Source organism: Mauremys mutica, chromosome 2 (assembly GCF_020497125.1).
Source record: "Mauremys mutica isolate MM-2020 ecotype Southern chromosome 2, ASM2049712v1, whole genome shotgun sequence".
NCBI classification, from domain to species: Eukaryota; Metazoa; Chordata; order Testudines; family Geoemydidae; genus Mauremys; species Mauremys mutica.
In genome coordinates, this window is record NC_059073.1 from 132,588,675 (window position 1) to 132,610,651 (window position 21,977).

The following is a 21,977-nucleotide window of genomic DNA, read 5'->3' on the forward strand; positions in this document are numbered from 1 at the left end:
GTCCCAGTGCCAGTGTGCCAGAGTCCTCCCCCATGCTGACTCGCCTCTCTCTGCCCAGTGGCTGTGGCTCCCTACTGGACATACCCCGAGAAGATGGAGAAGAAGCTCCATGCTGTCCCAGCTGCCAAAACGGTGAAGTTCAAGTGCCCGTCGAGCGGGACGCCCAGCCCCACGCTGCGCTGGCTGAAGAACGGCAAGGAGTTCAAGCCCGACCACCGCATCGGTGGATACAAGGTGAGCAGGAATGGGGGTGCTGTGCAGATAGGGGGTATGGATTGGTCTGGAGCACGGAGGCTGTGGGATTTTCTCTGACTGAAGCTAACGGGCTCTGCCAGGCAGTGCCCAGGAGCATTTGGGTCTTGGGCATTCTTAGTGCACCTACCACTGCAGTGAATAGGCACCAAGTTCCAGCCCCAGGCTCCCAGTATCATGGTGAAAAGAGCTGCACAAAAGTGGGCAGTCCTGAATGTCCCCCCGGGGGCTCTTGTTCTTCTAGGGTCAGCCTTTCTCTTTAGGGCCAGGTTCTCAGCTGGGGTAAACTGGCCTCATTTCACTGCCTGCCGCACAGCTCCATTGCCTGCAATGGAGTTCTGCTACCCTACACCTGCTGAGGATTGGGCCCATGTATCCTGTTCTGGATAAAGCAGCAGCATCTCTCTTGTATGTCCAGGTAGGTTGGGAGGGGAAGGTCTCTCAATGCCGGTCGCTCAACAGCCTGCAGGATTATAAAGTGGGGGGCAATGGTCCCAGGGAGACATTTCTCTAACTTTCTAAAATGATTTGTCTCCCCTTTGCTGTTTATAATAATCCCTTGGGAACCTGAATACAAAACGCCTCCTTCTTGAAAATGTATTGGATTCTGTCCCCACTGGATATGTGTGCATAGGTTTGTTATTGTAGGGTTGCTTGTGAATAAGCTTTGTGCAGGGCGGTGGTGATGTAGAATACTTTGTGAGCACGGGGCTGCCTGTGCACTGGACTGTCACTGCAAGGGGGAATATATGTGTGTGCTCGGTTGTTGTTTCAGGGTGGAGCATTGTGGGAGTGGTGCTGGGGTGATGCTGGTTGGGTTGTGAGTGCTGGGCTTCTGGTACAAATAAGTCTTATTGAAAAGTGCATTGAGGAGGAGGAAAGATGGACATGTGGTGGAGGCACTGGACTGGGCCTCTGGAGCTCTGGGTTCAACTCTCTGTCTCTGTTACAGGCTCCCCGTGTTACCTTGGGCAAGTCACGTAACCTCTCTGTTCCTCAGTTCCCCTACCTGTGAAATGGGGGTAACAAACCTTCTCCATCTCCCAGGGGTATGGTGAGGCTGCATCTCTAAATGTATCTTGGCACCTCCCAAGCTACAGGAAGAGAAGTCAGATAAGAACCTAGACTGAAACCATTGCTTTGGGGGGGAAAGTGATTGGGTGTTGCAGATTAGCATGCACCGGGAAGGCTGCTCCTTTGGGCTGCAGTCTCCCAGCAGGGACAGATGGGCCCCTGTAACATTCAGGTTACAAAACAGACCTGTGAGGGTGACCTGCTGATGGGTCAAGCTTGCGCTAGTATGCGTTATCAGGGATGGAGATGGAAGAAGGGCCAAAATGAGTCTCTCTTGCCCAGCTTTGACATTGGGGTTTTTTGCTCCCCTGATGTATTGATCTGCACACAAACTGCATCAGATTCTCCCCCTCATTTGTGATACTCCAGGGAATTCTCTGGGCTCTTCCCACAGCAGGGCTGTTATAGGACAAGCCCAGTTGCTGCAGGGGATGATTTTATTACAGGGCAACAATATGGCCAGCAGAAGCAGTAGGGGCCCCAGGCTGACAGGTTTCTTGGGAAAGTCTACCAGGCCCAGCTCTCGGGCCATAATTCACTCCTGGATACTTGGCTCCCTTAGGAAGAGCAGGACAGGCCACTTGGCTCCGATGCAGGTTTGTTGTTTGCTAGGGATGTGCTGTCTGGGAGTGAACTGAAGCAGATGAATGGAGCCTTGGACTCTGGAGCTCTCCAAGGAGTGTGGGGCTGGTATCTCACTGTTTCCTTTCCCTTGTAACAAAGCTGTTGTTTGGGGCTCTGAGTTCAAATCAAAGCAGGAGAGGACCTGGGAGCGCTATGCAGGCTCCCTGGATGGCCAGTGCTGGAGTCCGACAGCCAAAAGAGAGAGAGCACTTTTTGCTCTGATTTCTTTCTAGCAGTCGCTATTGTACAATATTGGAGGGCACAGCTTACCCTGTGATTGCTAGGGGAGCATTTCCCTGTCATCTTTAAAGCTACCGTGAGTGGCTGGAGAAGGGAAAGGCTTTCTGGCAGTGGGTGTGGGCGTTCTGCTGCCTGGTTTTGACGCTCCTCCTTTGGTTGCCCGGAGAACAACGTGTTTCAGTGCTGAATGATTCAGAGCTGCCACCACAGCTCCACTGCATAGACTCCTGCATCCATAATACTCCTCCCGAAGTAGCCAGAGGGAAGAACTGTCCTTTTTTCCTTCTCTTTTTAAAACTGAAGTGTTGGTCAAGGTCTCTCAGGAGGAATCAATAGTGGCTTTAATGAGACACAATCCATGATTCATGCATCAAATAATTACCCTCATTCCTCCTGAATCAAAGCAATTTGAAGAAGGTTCTGTGTCATTTTCAGATGATAATTACTCTTTCCTGTTAAAGTGAAATCAGGCTCCATTGATGCACTCTCGTTTTCCTTAGTCATTTGTAGCAACCACATTTTGGTTTTGCCTGGCTGAGTTGGCCCATGTATTGGGCCTTGAAAAACTTCTAGAGCAGCTGGATGGCTTTGTGTGCTATTGAATTAGCCTTTCTCTGCTGGAGACAAGGATTCCCACCTGTGTCAGCTCCTCCAGAGCACAGTGGGAGCTCCCTGTTTGGGGCTGCAGGGAAGGAAACAGATAAGCCGGAGATCTGTTGTGGGAGGTGATTTCCCAGCCGCAGAGACGTTGTGTGGCCAATATGGTAACCTGGTGGCAGCAGCTGCAACCTCAAGTAGTGTGTTTCCCTGTGCTTGGGATAGGAGCCTCAGGTCTCCCAGGAGACCTTGCCCTCTCCTGCGAGAGAGACTCTCTGAGTCAGCCCTCTGCTCTGCGCTCCCCTCCAGCTAGCAGTTTGATTATTCACTGGCCACTGACTCACGCACATGATTGTGCAAATGAAATCCAGCTATTGGCCCATGTCCCATTAGGGTCCAGCAAGGCGCTGGCACAAACCCCAGGAAATCAGCCACATCATGACACTGCTAAGCTCACTTTATTACATGCTGGGGCGGTGCTATCTGCTCAAAGAGTCCCCTGGCTGGTCCTAAGGAATCAAAGGTGAGCGGGAGACTGGCCTTTCAGGCAGGGAACGGGCATGGCATGAATACCAGGAGAGTCTCCTTGGCATTTGTTAGTAAGATTTCATCCTTGTAACACCCTGGAATTGTACGCTTTCAGTCCGACCCTCCTGGAGCTCATGGGACTCCGAGGAAAACCCCTTCATCGGTGACACCACCCTTCCCTCCCAGTTCCTCCTATATTAGGTTTGTCATTATTATTATTTCTGAGATCGGGGCCCCACTGTGCCAAGTGCTGCCCATACATGCACATAGTAAGGGTGCTCCTGCCCTTCCCGACCATTTAAATAGACGAGACACAGGGTGAGAGAAAGAAAGTACTCGTAGCCCTTTTTACAGATGGAAAACTGAGGCATAGGGTAGCCCAAGATCACCCAGAGCTGGGAATAAGAATCCCAGCTTTCTGAGCTCCCCTCCAGTGTCCTTAACCCAAGGGCAGTCTTCCTCTCATGCATCACTGTTGAAGCAACTGGGCTTCCAAAGTTCAAATCCCAGCAGGGCCGACTCAGCCTTGCACCTTTTGGAGAAAGTCCCATCGTGCCAGGAGGTTTTGATCCCTGGGCTGTTCATGGTGCAGGGGAGGGAAGTGTCTCTTGTAAATGACTTTGAATGCTAGATGCCTGGTCACTTTCCATAGCAATGGGGTGGTGCTTCATCTCCTGGCTGGTCTCCCCGGACCCTGCCCTCTTAGGCTAGTGCCGGCTGCCTTTCAGTGGTGCTGTTCACATGAAGTCCGTGACTACCTGGGGGCAAAAGACACAACTGTATAAATTGTGACTCACAACAGTTGTAACCAGAAAGGCTTCAGGACAGAACCGAGGCCAGCCAGCACCTTCTCCCAGGGCAAGCCAGTTTTTCAATAAGCACAGGCAGAAAATGCTTCTCCATTCCCCAAATGCCACCCTAAATCACTCTGCTACCATATGGCATTTCTGCAGTGACAGTGCCTGGAGAGGCTAGAGAGGCGCATAGGGCTCAGTTCATTGACACCCAAATGCTCTGCGTTGTGTCCTTGTGCTGTGGGAAGCTCCTGCTGCCCCGGACTGTTTCTGTGAGCTGACTCTGACAATGGCACAGTGGCTGTAATTGGAAGGTGAAGGCCTGGGCACACAATGCAATGCCCAGATGGGGAGGTGGGATAATGGGGCTGGAATCCAGCTTGGAGCCAGGAATGCAGCAGCACCAGCATGAAGCTGGTATCAGAGAAGGCCTCAATAGGAGAAGCTGCCTCTTGGGATCCTGCTTTCATCCAGCAGTGACAAAGGTGGTTTTATTCAGGAGTGAACGTGGCCATGTTGAGTAGAGGGAGCTCAGCTTCCAGGGCCCAGGAAACGGTAGCGGAGACGCTAGTCCAGCATGGTACATCCACAGTAAAACTCCTTCTTGTCACCTCTCACCCTCTCCAAGCCAAACAGCCGAGATCTGGGATGCTTTGGGGCTGGGAGGACAGGAAACAGTTTTGCTGCTCCAAGATACTGCAATTGCAACAGTGCATGTGTCTCAGCTACCCTGCCTGGAGCATGCTGAGCTGTTCAGAGCTTGCTGCAGTGTTGTGAATTGCATGGGGTAGAGTCTGGCCTACAGTCTCATGAAGCCCCCTGGGAACATCAGCAGGAGGACCCTTGCTCACCTGCATGCTTTTTAATCCCTGTTTCCACTCAGGGGCTCATGTGACAGAGAGCTCCCTGCAGTCAGGTGTGGAGATGCTGGCCCTGGGGGCGAGGGTGGGAAGAGGAGTGCCCACAAAAGGGGATAAAGTCAGGGGGCTGCGGGGGGGTGACTCAGGGATGTGCCCCGATACCCAGGCTCTGTCCAGTCTGCTGAACTGGGAATTGATTCCTGCGTGGGAGTGGGGACTGGCTAGGGAGGAGCACTTATCCGGGTGACATGGGAGTAGCACAGGCCAGGGCAGTCTGTTCTGGGAGACGCGGGACAGTTTGGAGCGGTGAGATTCTGCTCCCATGACGCTGCGGGCGGGAGAGCAGGTTGAGGCTGTCTGGAGAGGGGTTTCCTGCAGTCAATGCCAGCCCATCAAACTCCATTGACATCATGTTTCCAGATGCAGATGGCTCTGTGTTGCGTCTGTCCTGGGACAGCTGGGAGTGATTACCGTCCCCTGTAGCAATGGGTAAAGGTGACCTTGAGCCGAAATTTATGGCCTGCCTAGAACACGAGGCCCAGGGGTCAGAGATGGCTTTGACGTGCTCTGGAATTAGAGGGCATGTGTTCTATCAAACGCAGCCCTGGCATGGTCTGGGGCCCCTAATTCCTCCCCACACCATTTGGAGTAGGCAGATGATAAAGCTCTGTGCCGATAACCACATTGAACTGGCTTTGTCGTGTCTCCTGCCTCCTTAGGTCCGCTACGCAACCTGGAGCATCATCATGGACTCAGTGGTGCCGTCTGATAAAGGCAACTACACCTGCATCGTGGAGAACAAATATGGGAGCATCAACCACACTTACCAGCTCGATGTAGTGGGTGAGAAAGGCTGAGCTGGGCAGAGGGTTAAGAAGGGAAATTGGAAACGTATGTCCCTGGGAAACCAGTGATGCAAACCATAAATGTAGCACAAGGGGTCATGGCTGTGCAGAGGACGGGGCTCCCTTGAGGTCCTATTCTGTTCAGCAGCGCCTCTCTGGCAAGCAGGCTGCCTGCCTTTTCAACAGCTTGTTGGCCACCGGAACGATTCGGCTCCCCTTCCGCTGTAGCCGTGCACATGACATTCTGCAGCCCAGGGATGCTCTTGTAGGGCTCTGGGTGGGGATTGCGGAGGCTGACTCGAAGACTGGGGAAACAGTGGCAATGCTGGGAACCTGAGCTCTGGGACTGAGGCCCCAGTTGGGAGAAAGGAGTTCTGGGTCCAGGACAAGAGAAACCTTAGCACATCCCTGTGGAAAGGAATTGCTCAAAGCTCTATAATTAGCTCTAGGCACCTCGCTGTATGTGGCGTTTGGAATCGGTGACCGTTGTCAGATTTCAGCCCACCTCTCAGGTGAGGTGTCAGCTGGTTGCTGTCTCCTCTTTGGGCCCATGTCAGGACTTGAGCTGCTATCCCAACCGGACACTGGAGGGCAGTCCTGGGGTGGGGTGGAGTTCTGCACTGCTGCTTAGCCTGAGACACTGGAGCGAGTCCTTTCCAGCCGGCTGCAGGCCAAGAAGAGGTTGGATCTTGTGGGTCAACAAACATGTGGACAAGGGGGATCCAGTGGACATAGTGTACTTAGATTTCCAGAAAGCCTTTGACAAGGTCCCCACCAAAGGCTCTTACGTAAATTAAGTTGTCATGGGATAAGAGGGAAGGTCCTTTCATGGATTGAGAACTGGTTAAAAGACAGGGAACAAAGGGTAGCAATAAATGGTAAATTTTCAGAATGGAGAGGGGTAACTAGTGGTGTTCCCCAAGGCTCAGTCCTAGGACCAATCTTATTCAACTTATTCATAAATGATCTGGAGAAAGGGGGAAACTGTGAGGTGGCAAAGTTTGCAGATGATACTAAACTGCTCAAGATAGTTAAGACCGAAGCAGACTGTGAAGAACTTCAAAAAGATCTCACAAAACTAAGTGATTGGGCAACAAAATGGCAAATTAAATTTAATGTGGATAAATGCACATTGGAAAAAATAACCTCAACTATACATACAGTATGATGAGGGCTAATTTAGCTACAACTACCGGTATTCAGGAAAGAGATCTTGGAGTCATCATGGACAGTTCTCTGAAGACATCCATGCAGTCAAAAAAGCAAACAGGATGTTAGGAATCATTAAAAAAGGAATAGAGAATAAGACGGAGAATATCCATGCTATGCCCACATCTTGAATACTGCATACAGATGTGGTCTCCTCATCTCAAAAAAGATATACTGGCATTAGAAAAGATTCAGAAAAGGGCAACTAAAATGATTAGGGGTTTGGAACGGGTCCCATATGAGGAGAGATTAAAGAGGCTAGGACTTTTCAGCTTGGAAAAGAGGAGACTAAGGGGGGATATGATAGAGGTCTATAAAATCATGAGTGGTGTGGAGAAAGTGAATAAGGAAAAGTTATTTACTTGTTCCCATAATATAAGAACTAGGGGCCACCAAATGAAATTAATGTGCAGCAGGTTTAAAACAAATAAAAGGAAGTTGTTCTTCACACAGTGCACAGTCAACCTGTGGAACTCCTTGCCTGAGGAGGTTGTGAAGGCTAGGACTATAACAGGGTTTAAAAGAGAACTGGATAAATTCATGGAGGTTAAGTCCATTAATGGCTATTAGCCAGGATGGGTAAGGAATGGTGTCCCTAGCCTCTGTTTGTCAGAGGATGGAGACGGATGGCAGGAGAGAGATCACTTGATCATTGCCTGTTAGGTTCACTCCCTCTGGGGCACCTGGCATTGGCCTCTGTCGGTAGACAGGATACTGGGCTGGATGGACCTTAGGTCTGACCCAGTGTGGCTGTTCTTATGTTGTTATGTTCACTTCCCCAAAGGAGGCTGGGGTGTTGCAGCCTGGCGGTGAGTTATACCCGAGCACAGTGTCACAGTCAGCGAGCTCCCAGTGGCTGTCTTACCTCTGGGAGGGGAATGCAAACCCCAGTCTGACTAATCCAGGAAGGCACCCAAACGCCTCCAGTGAGGGCTCCCATCAGGGTGAAGAAGAACCTGCGGGCCTCGCAGTGCTCTGAACCAAATGCAAAGTCCTTTTCGTCAGCTCAGCTTCCCCTCCACAAGCTCCTTGCCTGTATGGGTCTGCTCCCTTGCATTACAATTCAATCAGCGACCTCCCCCAGTTTCTAAACCGGCAGGTGGGCAAGAGAGCTTGTTTGTGGAATTGTTGTTACTCGGTGGCACTCAGATACTGCACTGCCAGGAGCTACATAAGCACCTAAACAGTTGGATGGACTCTGCTTCCCCCTTTTAATTGTCACTTGCCCCAACTATAATCAGACTCATCTCTTCTGTCTCCCGAGAGCTCAGCTTGTCTCCCTTGGGGGATGGGAGGGATGGCCTGGCCTCAGAGCTGCTGGTTTGGTTTTTAGTTTTGTTTTTTTAAATTTTAGTTAAAATAATTTTGTCGTCCAGACAGAACCTTTTTTTTTTTTTTTTTTTTTTAATCACCATATGAGCCTTAATTCCCAGCTGGGAAGGCTGGTCTGTGCAGTTGCACATGTGGAGCTGCTCTAAATGCCAGTAAATGAACCATTAAAAATGTGATTTAATTTGATTACACTGAGCAAACTGAAGGGAATAGTCAGCAGTGGGAACAAAGGGGTTTCTTAATGCTCACTCACCGCAGTGGCAGCCTCTTTGTTAATCGGCTAGGTCCTCATTGGGTTTGTTTGACCTTTGACCTCGGATGAATAGGTAGCCATGTTTATCCCCCTCCCCCACGTTCCCTGACAAGAATTTCACCTGTCTGTGCCCCCTCCCCACTTGGCAAACGCTCGGTTTCTGTTCATGCTGGGGAGGGTGATCCGCCCCATTCACCACACAGTGCACCGGTGGCTGTTCTCTGGAGCAGCGGCATTTCCTCCGGCTTCTGCTGGCCCCAGGAGCAAACCAGGGGTTCTCTCGGTCTGGCCTTTCGCCTGATCCTTTGCTTGGCTTCAGGCCCAGGAGGGCATTGGGGGGAGAGTCATCTGTGTGGGGTTGCGATGCCCTCTTGTCCATCCTTGGGAAGGAAAGGTCTCCTCCCTGCTTGATTTCCCTTTGCCCTTTTGTTGTAAGACTGATGGAATGGAACTGCCCTCTGCGCCGAAAGTCACTAGTCAGAACTGGGTGGGTGGCTTTTTTAGTTTGGTTTCATAAGGGACTTTTGGGGCCCCTGTTGTTGGAAATCCCTTTGGAGGTTAGTGGCCAGCCCTGCCCCTAGGAGCCCCATGTGAATCCTTCCGTGCAATGCCCCAGCTCAGGAAGGCTTGGTCACCAAGTATCCAGGCCCGGCCCCATGCACTGACACCTACAATGCAGCATAGCGGCACTTCCATTTCATCCTGGCTACATATGGGAAAAGGGACCCGATTCCAGCCAGGTGGCAAGTGGCAGGAAATCCCAGACACCCAGCACTGAGTGCAGTGAGATCTCAGCTGGAATATCACCAGCCAGACTCCAGGCAGATCCTGTCATCTTCTCACTCCTGTCTGGTCCAAAGCTAATCCTTTGCCCACCTTCTGCTTTCAAGGGGACACATGTGATGGCACTGCCAGTGCTGCTCCATTGGAGGGACTGTTCCTTGCGGGCCTGGCTATCAAGGCAATGAGCGAACACGGAATCATAAAATCAGCCACCACAGCTCTTGCTGCTCAGAACTGCTAGTGCTTGATGTATTTCATCTCCTTTGTGCTGCTGTTCCCTTGCTGGAGGAGAGGCAAAGCCTGGGCTCTGATGCAGACTTGGTTTGCAGGCAAAGGGCTAGAGTCAGAGGGAATATCTGTGGTGGTAGGAGCTGCATGTTAGTGAGTGTGCTTTGCGCGCTAGAGGATGGGTGGTGAAAGCAAAGTGTGCATAGGAGAGCAGGCCTCGAATCCCTACAGTGTCCGCACTCCCACTTGCTGCAATGGTTTACCAGCATTTACCTTGTATCCCATTGCAATCAGGCCCATAGTCTCCTCCATCCCCTTTCTTCCAAGAAGCTTCACTGAACAGAGGCCACCATTACCTCCGCACAGTGTCCGTACGTGGTACGTATCTCCTTCCGAGATACACCTGTATTCCCTGCCAGCCTCGTTCTCCTGCCCTTGGGAAGCTGTGCCCGCCTCCCCTCCTCTCTGGCACCAGGCAGAATGGCAATTGCAAGAGATCAGAGGGCAGAATGGGAGTTCACTATGAATTAAAACAACTCTTCCCTTTGCACCCTTCCCAGGTGGAAATTCAAGTGTGGAGGGAGCCACAGTGAGCCAGGCTGGCTTCCAGGTGCTACCTGCAGCATCTCTAGGCACCTGCTAGGGTGGCTGCTGCATTGGTTAGAGGCACGGGCCTGTCCTTGACAGCTCCCACCAGAGCTGGGGTTCTAAATCATCAGCTTTGTCCTTTCTTTCCCCCCTTGTCAGAGAAACCAACTGTCGCTTGGCCTCTTCCTAACTCCCGCCTCAGTGATCAGCCCTGGCTGTAAACCTCCAGCTAGGCCTCAAGTGGTGTTCGGGACAGGAAACAGGCTGAGGCCTGCTCGCATCGTCAGAGGGGGCAGTGGTGAGGCACTGCAGAAAGTGTGCAGTGTAATTCAAGGCGGATGTGAGTGCAAGCAGAGGGGAGCTCTTGGCAGGGGCTGCGCCGGTCCTGTGATATTTACTTCGGGAACTGGAGTATGATTTTAGGATACAGGGGGCCGCTCGTCAAGGTTCCTTAGTGAGAGGGATTAAAGAGGAAGGCAGCCGGTGAAGCTTTCCCTTCGTATTTTTAATAAGTGACTGGCTGGGATGAAAAAGATCTTGGCTCCAGCCACTCGCCATGAAAAAATAACCCCTTAATCCCTGTGTTGTCACCTCCCGAGTGAAGATGCGAAGGCAGTGGCTGGCGGCAGGGCCTTTCCCTGCTGCTGCCATGTGCCTAACTCTCTTTGTTTCTGGGAAGCTGAGTTCGCTTCGAATCCACATCTGTCTTGTTCATGCTTGCTTGCTTTCTGACCCTGAGCAGCACGAGAGAGAGCAAGGGACTGGGACTGTGTCCCTGCCCGCATACGGGCTTGGGTTAGGGCCTACTTCGTGCTCTGGCCGAGCGTGGCGGTTTTGTTCTGGAGGCTGGGGGTAGGCCTGTGTTTTCAGTAGCTCTGTGTTGCCTCACTTGTATTGTTGGCCCATAGAGTGAGGTTATGGGTCATGCTGCTCCCAGGGCTCTGGGCTGGCCTCTTGTCCTGTTGCCGTGGTCTGTCTGTCTGTCTGTCTTACGGTTTTATACTGCCATCCATCACCTGGGCATCTGACCACCTTCCATGTAAAATCAATAGCAAAGTTGAGTGGACTTCAGGGATCTCTGGCACTTCTACTTCTGCCTCCTCTCACTTTGCACACACAGAAGAGGTGTCAAAAAGTAGCTACCTAGGTAGATTTAAATGGCCTGCTTCCACCAATAGCCAGACACCAGGTCAAACCCGCCTGATAATTAACTAGATCCCTATGGGCCCAGTCCAGTGGGCAGCAAGCTCTTCTCAGGCGGCGGGAGAGGAAGCAAAAGAGGGAGTGATGCTAAATACTCTATGCCCCCACTGCTGTGCTGTCACTCAGGAGGTGCCCTCCCCTATCTGAGCTCTCGAGCAGGCTCTGGGAGGAGTGCGTTGCGTGGGGGTGGGGGTGGGATGCAAGTTTGGGACAGGGGGTGGACAGAGACGTAGCCAATGATGTGCTAAGACTAGTCTTTTTATGTAGAATCCCAGCCATGAGTCCTCATCAAGTAATAGAATCTACAGGGTTGCAAGCAGCATTGTAAAAAATGTAGCCAAGAAAAGATAATTTCTCTAGCAAAGTGTATGTGTGTGAGATTGAGAGCGATGTCCAGGTCACCCAGAGCTGCTCTTTAGTAGCCCGCTGGACTTGGCGCCCTGGTTTTGTGAGACCATCCCCTCTCTTGCCATGTCTTGCAGAGAGATCACCTCACCGGCCCATCCTCCAAGCTGGGCTGCCCGCTAACAAGACCGTGGCCCTCGGCAGCAATGTGGAGTTTGTGTGCAAAGTTTACAGCGACCCACAGCCCCACATCCAGTGGCTGAAGCACATAGAGGTCAATGGCAGCAAGATTGGACCCGATAACTTACCCTACGTGCAGATCCTGAAGGTAACGTCTCATTCTGGGTGGGCCCGTTTGGTTTCCTTTGCAGGATGAGCCGGGAGGTAGAGATGAATTGGGGGAGGAAGCCATTTGGGATGGAACTGGCATATCAGGAACATGGCAGAGGGATGATGTTTGCTACCATTCAGACTGGGTTAGATACCAGTCTCCTGACCAGCTGAGCCAAGACGATGGGACATTCAGAGCCTTCTCCTGTTCTTTCCTCCCTGCAAAGCCTGGAGCAGAAGATAGTGGGTGGGTAGGACAGGAAGGTGCTGGTCTTTTCAGCAGAATGCGGATGAGAGATGCCCTCCCCGAAGCACCAAGTTGGACTAAATACATTGGTGTAGAGTGATGTGGGGAGCAGAGAGTGGGGTTGTCTTAACTGGCCCAGGAACAGACTGTCAGTGAAGCATTCAGTGGCCCTTGGATCTGCATGCTCAGAGATGCAGCGGGCTGGGGGAGGGTCACTCCTATTCCGTGAATTGTTATTTTTAAAATAGCGAATGTAGAAAGCAAGATAATAGCTCAGGTGAGCCCGGCTCCCTTAGCCTCCACCACAGGCTTGGAATCCCACTTCAAGAGAGCCAAGTTGCTGCACAGCAGAGAGCAGAAGCAGCTGATGCAACCCTGCCTTGCACACATCTCTCTGCTGTGTTGTACCTAACACCAGTCTGTGCCACCTCTTAAAGCAACTCACTGTGCCCTTTATCCAGTGGTTTCATGGCCACCTTGGTACCCCACCCTGAATCTGTTCCTTGTAAAGCAGGGCATGTTCATTCATCTGAGAGCTCTGGGGGTGCCTGTGTGTTAATTCAATGTAGAAAGCTCTGGGGGTGCCTGTGTGTTAATTCAATGTAGAAAGCAAGATAATAGCTCAGGTGAGCTCAGGGGAGAAAGGTTGTGCTGTTGCTGACTTCCTGCACTGGTCACCAAATTGTCATAAGCCAGTGCATCGGTCAGCTGTTTCAGTGCACAAGCCCTTCTTCGTTAAACCTATAGGTACCTCCGGGCTGTGTGTGTCTGGCTTGTTATCAGACCCTTGCACTGCTGCAAACAGACACCACCACTGCTTGATATGGGAGATGGGGCACAGAGGACTTGCGCTAGTCGCTCCTTGATTCGGCTTCTGGGCAAGGCACTGATGATATGATTTATGTTGATCTTGGGGCTGCAATGTCCAACTGTGTCAATGTGACTCCTGTGTTGTTGGTTTGTTCTAGCATTCAGGAATTAATAGCTCTGATGCGGAGGTGCTGACCCTGTATAATGTGACAGAGGCCGAGAGCGGGGAGTATATTTGTAAGGTTTCCAATTATATTGGCGAGGCTAACCAGTCTGCGTGGCTCACTGTCACCAGACCCATGGCAAAAGGTAAACTGAAGAACACCAACTGGGATCTTACTTGGACAGTCAGTCCCTAGTGGTGGAAAACAAAACTCTGGGCTCTCTTGTTTCTGCTATATTTCTGGTGCCACAAGCCATGGAAAAATACTCGCAGTGGCCAGTTTAGTTTTGTGCTCTGTGTCGCTTGCCCGCCTTCCCCTCCTGGATGTTTCTCCCCTGCGCGCTCTCACTGTATTAGCAAAACACATTGGATAGGTGCATCTAAACCATCTCAGCATCTTCCCGGTGAAACACAAGCTGTCACTTCTCGCTCCAGCTGCGTCTTTTCCAGCGCATCTGGGCTTGAGATCTTTGCTGAGTTAGATCCCCTCCAAAATAAAGACGTGATTCAGCCATATTTTGCTCATGTCTCCTTGCTTTGAAACCTCGATCTATGCACCAGATCTGACTGTGACAATACAGTGTTGTGTTCTCCCCTCCATCTCACAATCTGTCACCTCCCTACCCAAAACCCACTCCTTCAGCTATGTTGTCTTCCATCATGTTTCTCTGCAATCCCATCGCCTCCCCTTGTGCAGTTTTGTCGCATGAAACTAAGCCGGCCCCTTCTTCCTGAGGTCCATTTTTCCATGCAGCCCATCACCAGCATGTTCAGATGGGCAGGAAATTCAGTTTGGTGAAGGGTTTTAACAAACATCTCCTTAGGTCAGCCTGGATCAAAGGTCGTCCTAAGGGTCTCTTTAACAGGTCTACAGTGGTCTCTCTCTGCTACCCGGGGGTCTGGCAAATGAGACACCAGGGCACGTTCCTCCCCCCTCCTCCACCTTGGTTCCTAGAAGATCTCATGTCGTTTGCTTGTCCGTTTTTTGCTTCCATTTGTTTTCTTCTAGACGGCTGGAGTTAACACAACAGACAAAGAAATGGAAGTCCTTCACTTAAGGAATGTCTCATTTGAGGATGCTGGGGAGTATACATGTTTGGCGGGTAATTCTATTGGGATCTCCCATCACTCTGCATGGTTGACAGTTCTCGAAGGTACATACTCCTCTTTCTGCTGTCCTTTCCCCACCTCATTTCCATATCTGATGAACTATGCATTGCAGCCCGGGAGAGAGCCTGGGCTTTCCCTTTCCTCCCCACCTGAGGAAAGCACGGAGCCTGCCAGTCACCCAGCTAGACACCCAGCAAGGGCAGTGCTCTCAGCCACTGTGCCCTGGTGACAAGTTAGGACTCAACCCGTCCCCAGGGTGTCTGATGCTGCACCTCCCTGAGCGGCTCCTGCTGGTGAGAATCCAAAGCAAGGAGGTAATTTAATGCTGTCTCCCATGCTGGAGCTGGCAGAAGCGTGTGCCCTCTCTGCTTGGTGCCAGGGCCCTGCCGCTCCCCACCTTGGGACAGTTCAGAATTGGTGGCCATGCCCACCCGCTCTCTCCCTGGCCGAGGCAATGCATATCTCTGATTTACGTGTAACCAGTAGTTTAGTCCGACTAGAACAGGCCGGTTCTGTCCTCTCAGGCAATGCCAGTGTTTCCCATTCCCTGTGTCCCCACACCGGCTGACCAAAGTGCCGATGCCTTAGCCCAGGGCGATAACAGTGTTTCTAGGAACCCCCCAGGCCTCTGGCTCCCAAGCAGCTGCCCTTGGTTTCAGTGGAAGAGGGGATGCAGCGGGTGTCCTGGGTGGCGGTGTCACAGTGCCACATGGCAGCACCTGGAGGGAGTTTGGGAGCGGGGATTGCAGCCTATGGAGGCAGAGGAGCTCTCAGGCCCTTCTCGCCAGCCCCAGGGCAGCACGGACTGGTTCTAAAGCCATCGTGAGTGGAAGCGCTGGGCCTTTGATAGTGAGGTGAAAGAAGAGGACCATGAAGGAGGTTCCTGGTCCCCTTTGTCCCCCGAGCCCTCACAAATAGAACTAAGTTAACCAATAATAAATTGGGGAAAGTGGTGGGTCAGCTGCAGCCTCCATGCCTCATGCTGCTGTCTCCCCCTTTCCCGCCCCCCACACTGACCCCCTGTGGCAGTTTGAGCATCAGTAGGCCTGGCCTTGCCCTGAGGAGGAACCTGGCCCCTGGGTGCTGGGGTTGCAGTGACGGGTGCTATTTCCTCTGCATGAGCCCTCTGCGGGCAGGTTGTGCTCCTGCCCTGGCATGGGTCTGGCTCAGCCATGCCCTGTGCATGCTGCTTCCCTTTCCCTGACAAGGCCTGATAACCGGCAGCTGCAGGAAGTTTTTGGGGTGCGCCTGGTGGTGCTTTTCATACAAAAACTTTCTCCGTTATCAGCCACTTCTCCCTTGTCAGACCTGCCCCGTTCAGAGTTCTGGGATCTGAACAGGAGATGGTGGCTGCTTCTCTGCAGTGGGGTATAACACAAAAGACTTGGACTCCCTCTAATGCCTTCTCTGAGGCTCTCTGCTTTTCTTGGGGGGGAGGGCTGGGCTGGAGGGACTTGTGTCTTAATGAACTGCAACTCCAGTGTCCTCACCGACCCGGCTGTGGTGCCGCGCGTAATACGCACCACCTGGCTGCAACTGCGCCGAAACTGTTCCTGAACTTCCACCACTCTCGCTGCGACTCAGCCGGGGCTTTGCTAGGAAAGAGGGGTCCTGCTGCAGTTCAGTCCCTGGGGGAGGGGGCAGGTTTTGTCTCCTGATGAAACGAAACTCTCTTTAAGGGGCTGCTAGGGACCATTTCAAAAAAGAAAACAACCCAAGCCCCTGTGGTAGTTTTTTTTAATGCCTGTGACTCCTGTTCAAACTGTTTGCAGTCTTACAAGGACAGTGTTTTATTTTGGCCTGTCCCAGCGTTGTTCCTGGTAACTTCCCCTAGAAATCTACAGTCCCAGTTCAGACTGGGTAGGAAAATCCTCAAAGGTGCATGTCCCCGAATCCCTTCCTGCTCTTACCCACCACGAACGGAAAGGGGGTGTCCCCAAGCCAGGCCTGGGCCATGCCCCTCTGTACATGCTGCTTTGCAATGCCTGCATGGGTTAAAATGAAGTCGATACCATCCCCAGAAGGATCCCTGGACGCCCAGCACAGCCTCTTGCTCCCCTAACTATGGGAGGGGGGGGGAAGAGGGAGGGCTCTGCAGCTGCGCCTGCTCAGTCTTGTGATGGCCTAATGAGCACAGCTGGGCCACATCAGGCAGGGGCCGGCCACAGGGCCGAGGAAGCTAGCAGGCCTGTTTCTAAGCTCAGCAGCACGCTGCTCAATGCGGATGCCTGTGGATTCTCTGCCTTTCTGTGCTTGCCATACTCCAAGCCCTGCTCCAGCCTAGATTGTGCCCTGCACCCGGCCTTGTTCCAGTCCTGTCCCAGCCTCACTCGTAGCCCTGCTCCTGCCTTCCCTGATTCCAGATCATCTGGTTCTGATTCCCGACCTGCCTCGACCCATGGCTCTGGCATTCAGACTCTGATTCTGACTCCTGCCCTGACTGCCCCTGACCCAGTCTCCAGCCACTAGCCAGGGACCCAAGGGAGGTCCCAGAAGTTCTCAGCCCAATATATCTACCCACTTTTATGTATGTTTGTAATTCTCATTTAATCCCAGCTCCTTAGAGGAGGTTACAGCCCTGCCTCCTCTCGCTACTACACTCTCAGACACGTGCATTTGTGACCTTTCTGGGCGGAGGGGCTGCATTGCCTGGCCATTTGGTCTCAAGTTCCCTCAGCTGCTTCTTTCCCACCAGCCAACATCTGCTTATGGTGGGGTGGGGCTGGGGGGGAGGGGAAACGTGCCCTTTTACATAAAGGTTTGTGCTCGTTCCTCGTCTCTCTCCAAGCTCTGGTTGGCTGAGGACCAGCGTGGCGAGGTGGCTCGAGAACACCACATGGTCACTCGTGTGCACAGGAATGCTGGGGCATTGAGAAGGTGACTGGCCTCGGCTGGTCCCTGTTGTACGTTGGGCTGTGTGTCCTGTTCTGTTTAGACAGGGTTCAGACCCCAAGATAGCTGGAGCCAGGAGGTTTGCCTGGTTTGGACTCAGCTGTGCTTAGAGCCTCTCTGGGTCGGGAGGGGAGGAATGGCCCATCCCAATCTCTGTGGGTGGGCATCGCTCCCCCTGTTCTAACACACCGCCCCGCGAAGGATTTGCCGTACTAATGCCTTGTTCACACTGACCCAGCTATTGAAGACAGGCCAGCCATGATGACCTCGCCGCTGTACCTGGAGATCATCATTTACTGCACGGGGGCCTTTCTCATCTCCTGCATGGTGGTGACCGTCATCATCTACAAGATGAAGAGCACCACCAAGAAGACCGACTTCAACAGCCAGCTGGCCGTGCACAAGCTGGCCAAGAGCATCCCGCTGCGTAGACAGGTAACAGAAAGTAGATAGGGGGTTTGTTTGCACATACTGCCTTTCCTCAGAGCCCCTGCTGCCTGCCCAGCAATGCTACCCTGACCGCCCATCCTGTCTGAGCTAGCGCAGGCCAGTGGCACTAACAGCCAGGGGAGGATCCTCTCTCTCTGGGGGTCAGGAGGAGGAACGAAGGGGAGGGGAACATGTTATTTGAGCGGCGGGGACTGAAGTGCAATCTGGATTGCTTGCAAAGCAAAGCCTCAGAGTAGGGGGTGTGGGTGGGCTTGCTAAGAGGGTTGCAGGTGGATTGGGTTAAACGCCAAGCTGATCTCTTGCCATGTTTCTAAGCTTCAAAACCTCTTTAAACCCCCCAATTCTCTAAGTCAACAGACAACCACCCCTCATATACACTCTCAGGCATGCCGCTCACTAGAGAGACAAGGCGCGTGGGGTAGTATCTTTTATTGGCTCAGCTTCTGTGGGTGAGAGACACGCTTTCCTATCCCATAGCTCTCCATCAGCTGTCCACTTAACGTCTTCACTTGACCCATGTCCAAATCTCCCGGCCATGCCTCTGGTTGGGCCCAGTTCTCCCTTCCCCAGGAGTAAGCCTGGTTGGTGTGGTCGGATGACAGATCTTCCCCTGGTCCAGCCAGACTGTTGCGATCCAGAGAGCTGCCATTCCCAGTGCCGCACCTGAGCAGGATCTCCGGGGCCTGGTTAATTATGGTCCCTGGGGAAGTGTGTCCATGCAGCAGTGTGGAATTTCTTAGCTTGGGCCGGAAAGGGAAGAAGAATGAGTCAGAAAAGCCAGCGTGGGGAGGGGGGCGGCATGAGATGGGCACAGGGGTGGGGGCAAGTGGGCAGACTGTAATGATGGTTTTAAAAAAAAATTCCCCTAGCCCAAAAATATCTGTTCTCCCCTAGTGTTGTGTCCCATCTTTGCCACAACATGTGCTAGTGGAAAAGGCACAGGATGAAGAGCCGGGGCTTTTATTTCCAGCTTGGTCATTAACCTGCTCTGTGACCTTGGGCAAGTCCCCTGCCCCCTCTGCCTCAGTTTCCTTACCTGCACTCTGAGGCTCATGGTGCGTCCCCTCTGTTATAAGGCACATAGAGGTCTGTGGATGGAAAGGGTGTAGAAGGGTTGTTATCAGCAGGCTGTTTAAACGTGGCTGCCAAGATGTGCCACGTCAGATCTGGTTCCAGTTCACTAGAGCATGCACAACCTGTCTCTGGAGCCGGCTCACCTGCGGGGCTTGAACCTGGGGCCCCCTGGCACAGGCAAGCCCTCACCTCTCGAGCGAACAGGCCCTTTAGCACTGCACCAAATAAGAATAATTCCTGTCCTGTTAGAAACAGTGACTTGGGGCTGTCCAACCCGAGGCCCCCGTGGGGGCCCAGCCACAAAGGCATGGGAAGCTGCACTTCAAAATGCCTCTTGTTCCTGTACTTCTGTGCTTATTCCTTTGTTCCTTGCTACAATCAAGGAGGTCCTAGGATCTGGGAGTGGGGCGGGAGGGGCCCTTCTCTGTATATGGGGGATGGGAGCAACCCTGAACAGGCGCCTCTGTGAACCTTCCCCTCTTCTCTTGGCGTTTACGGCAGGTCAGTAGGGTGATGGGGGGATCTGGAAGGGTTTATGGCAATTTAATATTTGACGGGGGGAACGTGGCCTACACACTGAGTGGCTGGAAGGGCTCCATGGGCCGTAGATTTTACGATATCAACACAGCCTAGAGGAAGTTAATTAGAAATAATTTAGTCCCACTCCATGTTGGAGTAATGCTAGGGGGGCCAGGATAGCAGCTAGATCTGTGTAGAACGCCGTGTTCTTCCTCTGGCGTGCAAACTGGGGGGGTTCTACACTGGGTTAGCTTTTTGGAGGGTGTCCTTGGTCTTTTCCTCAGTCCCGTGTCACAAGCAAACACCTTGTAATCAAGTCTGAAGCTCCCTGCTAAGCCCTCACCTAGATCAGCTGAAGGGGTTTGCTGCAGAGCAGGGAGAGCCCGTTACCTCCAGGGGCTGAGCGTGCTGCTCCTCCAGCACTAGGAAATGGGCGACCAAGCCCAGGAATCAGACCAGTTCGGATGGTGCAGTACAGGGCACAAGATCAGGGGTGACTCAGTTGGTCTGAGCGCTGATGTTCCTGTCCCTTCTGCTGCACCTGGGGAAGAGGGGAAAGGGATCTGCGTCTGTGTCCATGTCCATTCTACGGCAAAAGGAGTAGTTGGGTAGAGCAGGGAAGTGGGAGCCAGGACTCCTGGCTTCTGTCCCTGGCTCTGCCACCTCAGGCAAGTCACAGCATCTGTAACTTGGGGATAACAATTCCAACCTCCTCCCAGGGGGATTGTGAGGCGTAACTGGTATTTGTAAAGCACTTTGAGGTGCCTAGAGAAGGGCCAGGCCCCTGCATGCTGCAGCAGATTCAGTACCCGGGAGAGAGGGCTTCCTCCACCTCCAGCAGGTAACTAAAGCACTTTGGTCGGCAGCTCCTCTCCTTACCAGAACCAAGCATGTCCCCACCCCAGGTGCTTCCTGAAGGTAACCCACTGTCCCTTGGCTCTCCCATTGCAGGTGTCTGCAGACTCCAGTTCCTCCATGAACTCGGGGGTGATGCTTGTCAGGCCCTCGCGGCTCTCCTCCAGTGGTACCCCAATGCTGGCAGGCGTCTCGGAATACGAGCTTCCCGAAGACCCTCGGTGGGAGCTCCCCAGGGACAGGTGATGCACCCTCTCACGCCAGGCTCCACAGAGAGGCGACCCCGGCCTTTCTGTAGCTATCTGGCTCCTGCCTCTGATTGCAGTTCCTCCACAGCCTGATCCAAATGCTACTGAAGTCAAAGGAAAGGCTCCTGCTGGGGTCAGCAGGAGCTGGATCAGGCCCTTAGAACATCATGTCCCTTAATTATGCTAATAGGGAGGAGGACTCATGGCTGATGTGTTCCTCCCTGAAACAGCCATTTGGGAGCGTTGCCCTCATGGTGAGCATATGCTCCCAGGGACCCATGTGCATCTCCCTCCTACCCTTGCTGCTTCCAGACCAGCAGCAGGGAGGATTGCACATCTCCATGTGCCTGTTCTGCTGTGTCACGTCTGAAATGGGCTTCAAATACCCAAGAGAAATGACTGCTAGGTTTGCACCTTCCTGTGTGATAACCCCCTCCGTGAAACCTCCGCCCCTCTCACTCCCCCAGCCACTGCAGGTGCTCAGAATATTCCCAGCCCTGCGGAGAGATCAACCCCCACACTCAAATCTACAGAAGGTGAGGTCTTCCTGGAACATGAATCGATCTCTCTCCAGCAGCCTTAGCTGCACTGCATTGATTACAAGCTTCTCCTGAAGCTGCTGTTTTCTAATTGTATAACTCTCCATTAGAACACATCCTGATATGCAAAAAAAAATCCATGCGCCCTGAGCTATGCTGGGCTCCTTAGCTCGCAGATAGGCTCCTCCAGCCTGCAAAGGGCATTACGTGCGTTCCTGCTTAAAGCCTTGCTGGAGTCTGTGCTGAAGACACTGGGGCAGTGTCACCCACACAACGTCCTCTCCCAGTCCCACGCATTCCCATCAGGAACTTGCCTTCAGGGTGGGACTTTCCCCTTTGCCTCAGTGCAGCCGCGGTTTTCCAAAGGCACTCTGTCTTATGCCTGCAACTCTGCCACCGGGACGGGGGAGGCTGCTGGGGGGCATGGCGTGGATCTGGAGGTTGCTGTCTAACTGCTCCCTGTTGGAAGCTGACACCTTGGAAAGTGCCAGCTCTCCTGGGATGATGTCTGAGGAAGGAAAACCACAGTTGGGAGCAGTTAAATCTCTAGATTTTTGCTACTTTGGACAAAAAGTGAACGTTTGGCCAGGGCTGTGTGGTGTCTGCTCCTGGATGGGAGGCAGGGTCTTTGAGCCCTACCAGGACAACTTGGCGTGGGGGGTCCAAACAGGCCCAGCGCCTGGAATTCACCAGGGTCCCATTAGCTTGGAACCAAGCAGAGCATGATGCTTCAGAGCTGCCCAACAGTCCTGGAGACTGGCTCTGTGCCAGGAGACTGGCGGGAACTTTCTCTTTGCAGCTGGATTGGATGCCACGCTGGCCAGTCTGACACAGCGTTGTATATTATGCTAGTAGCTGTCTCTCAGGCAACCCTCTTCCCCAAGCATGTTACCACCTGGCTCTGTGCTGCACCTGGGGTATGTCTCGATGCCCTGCCCGTACCCAGGGCGTATTGTTTCAAATAACCAGTGTGATCCAAAGGGGA

The 21,977-nt window shown here is 52.8% G+C and overlaps 1 protein-coding gene across 2 annotated transcripts in view; it reads left to right on the forward strand.

The window, feature by feature from the left end:
• FGFR1 (fibroblast growth factor receptor 1) overlaps positions 1-21,977 on the forward strand; it is a 74,349-nt gene that overhangs the window by 40,433 nt on the left and 11,939 nt on the right. For both annotated transcript variants that reach the window (XM_045003601.1, XM_045003602.1), the window contains 6 exons: positions 59-234; positions 5,689-5,812; positions 11,893-12,083; positions 14,315-14,459; positions 17,546-17,748; positions 20,302-20,447. In XM_045003601.1, the coding sequence (XP_044859536.1) occupies positions 59-234; positions 5,689-5,812; positions 11,893-12,083; positions 14,315-14,459; positions 17,546-17,748; positions 20,302-20,447 (985 nt within the window). The remainder of the gene's footprint in view (positions 1-58; positions 235-5,688; positions 5,813-11,892; positions 12,084-14,314; positions 14,460-17,545; positions 17,749-20,301; positions 20,448-21,977) is intronic.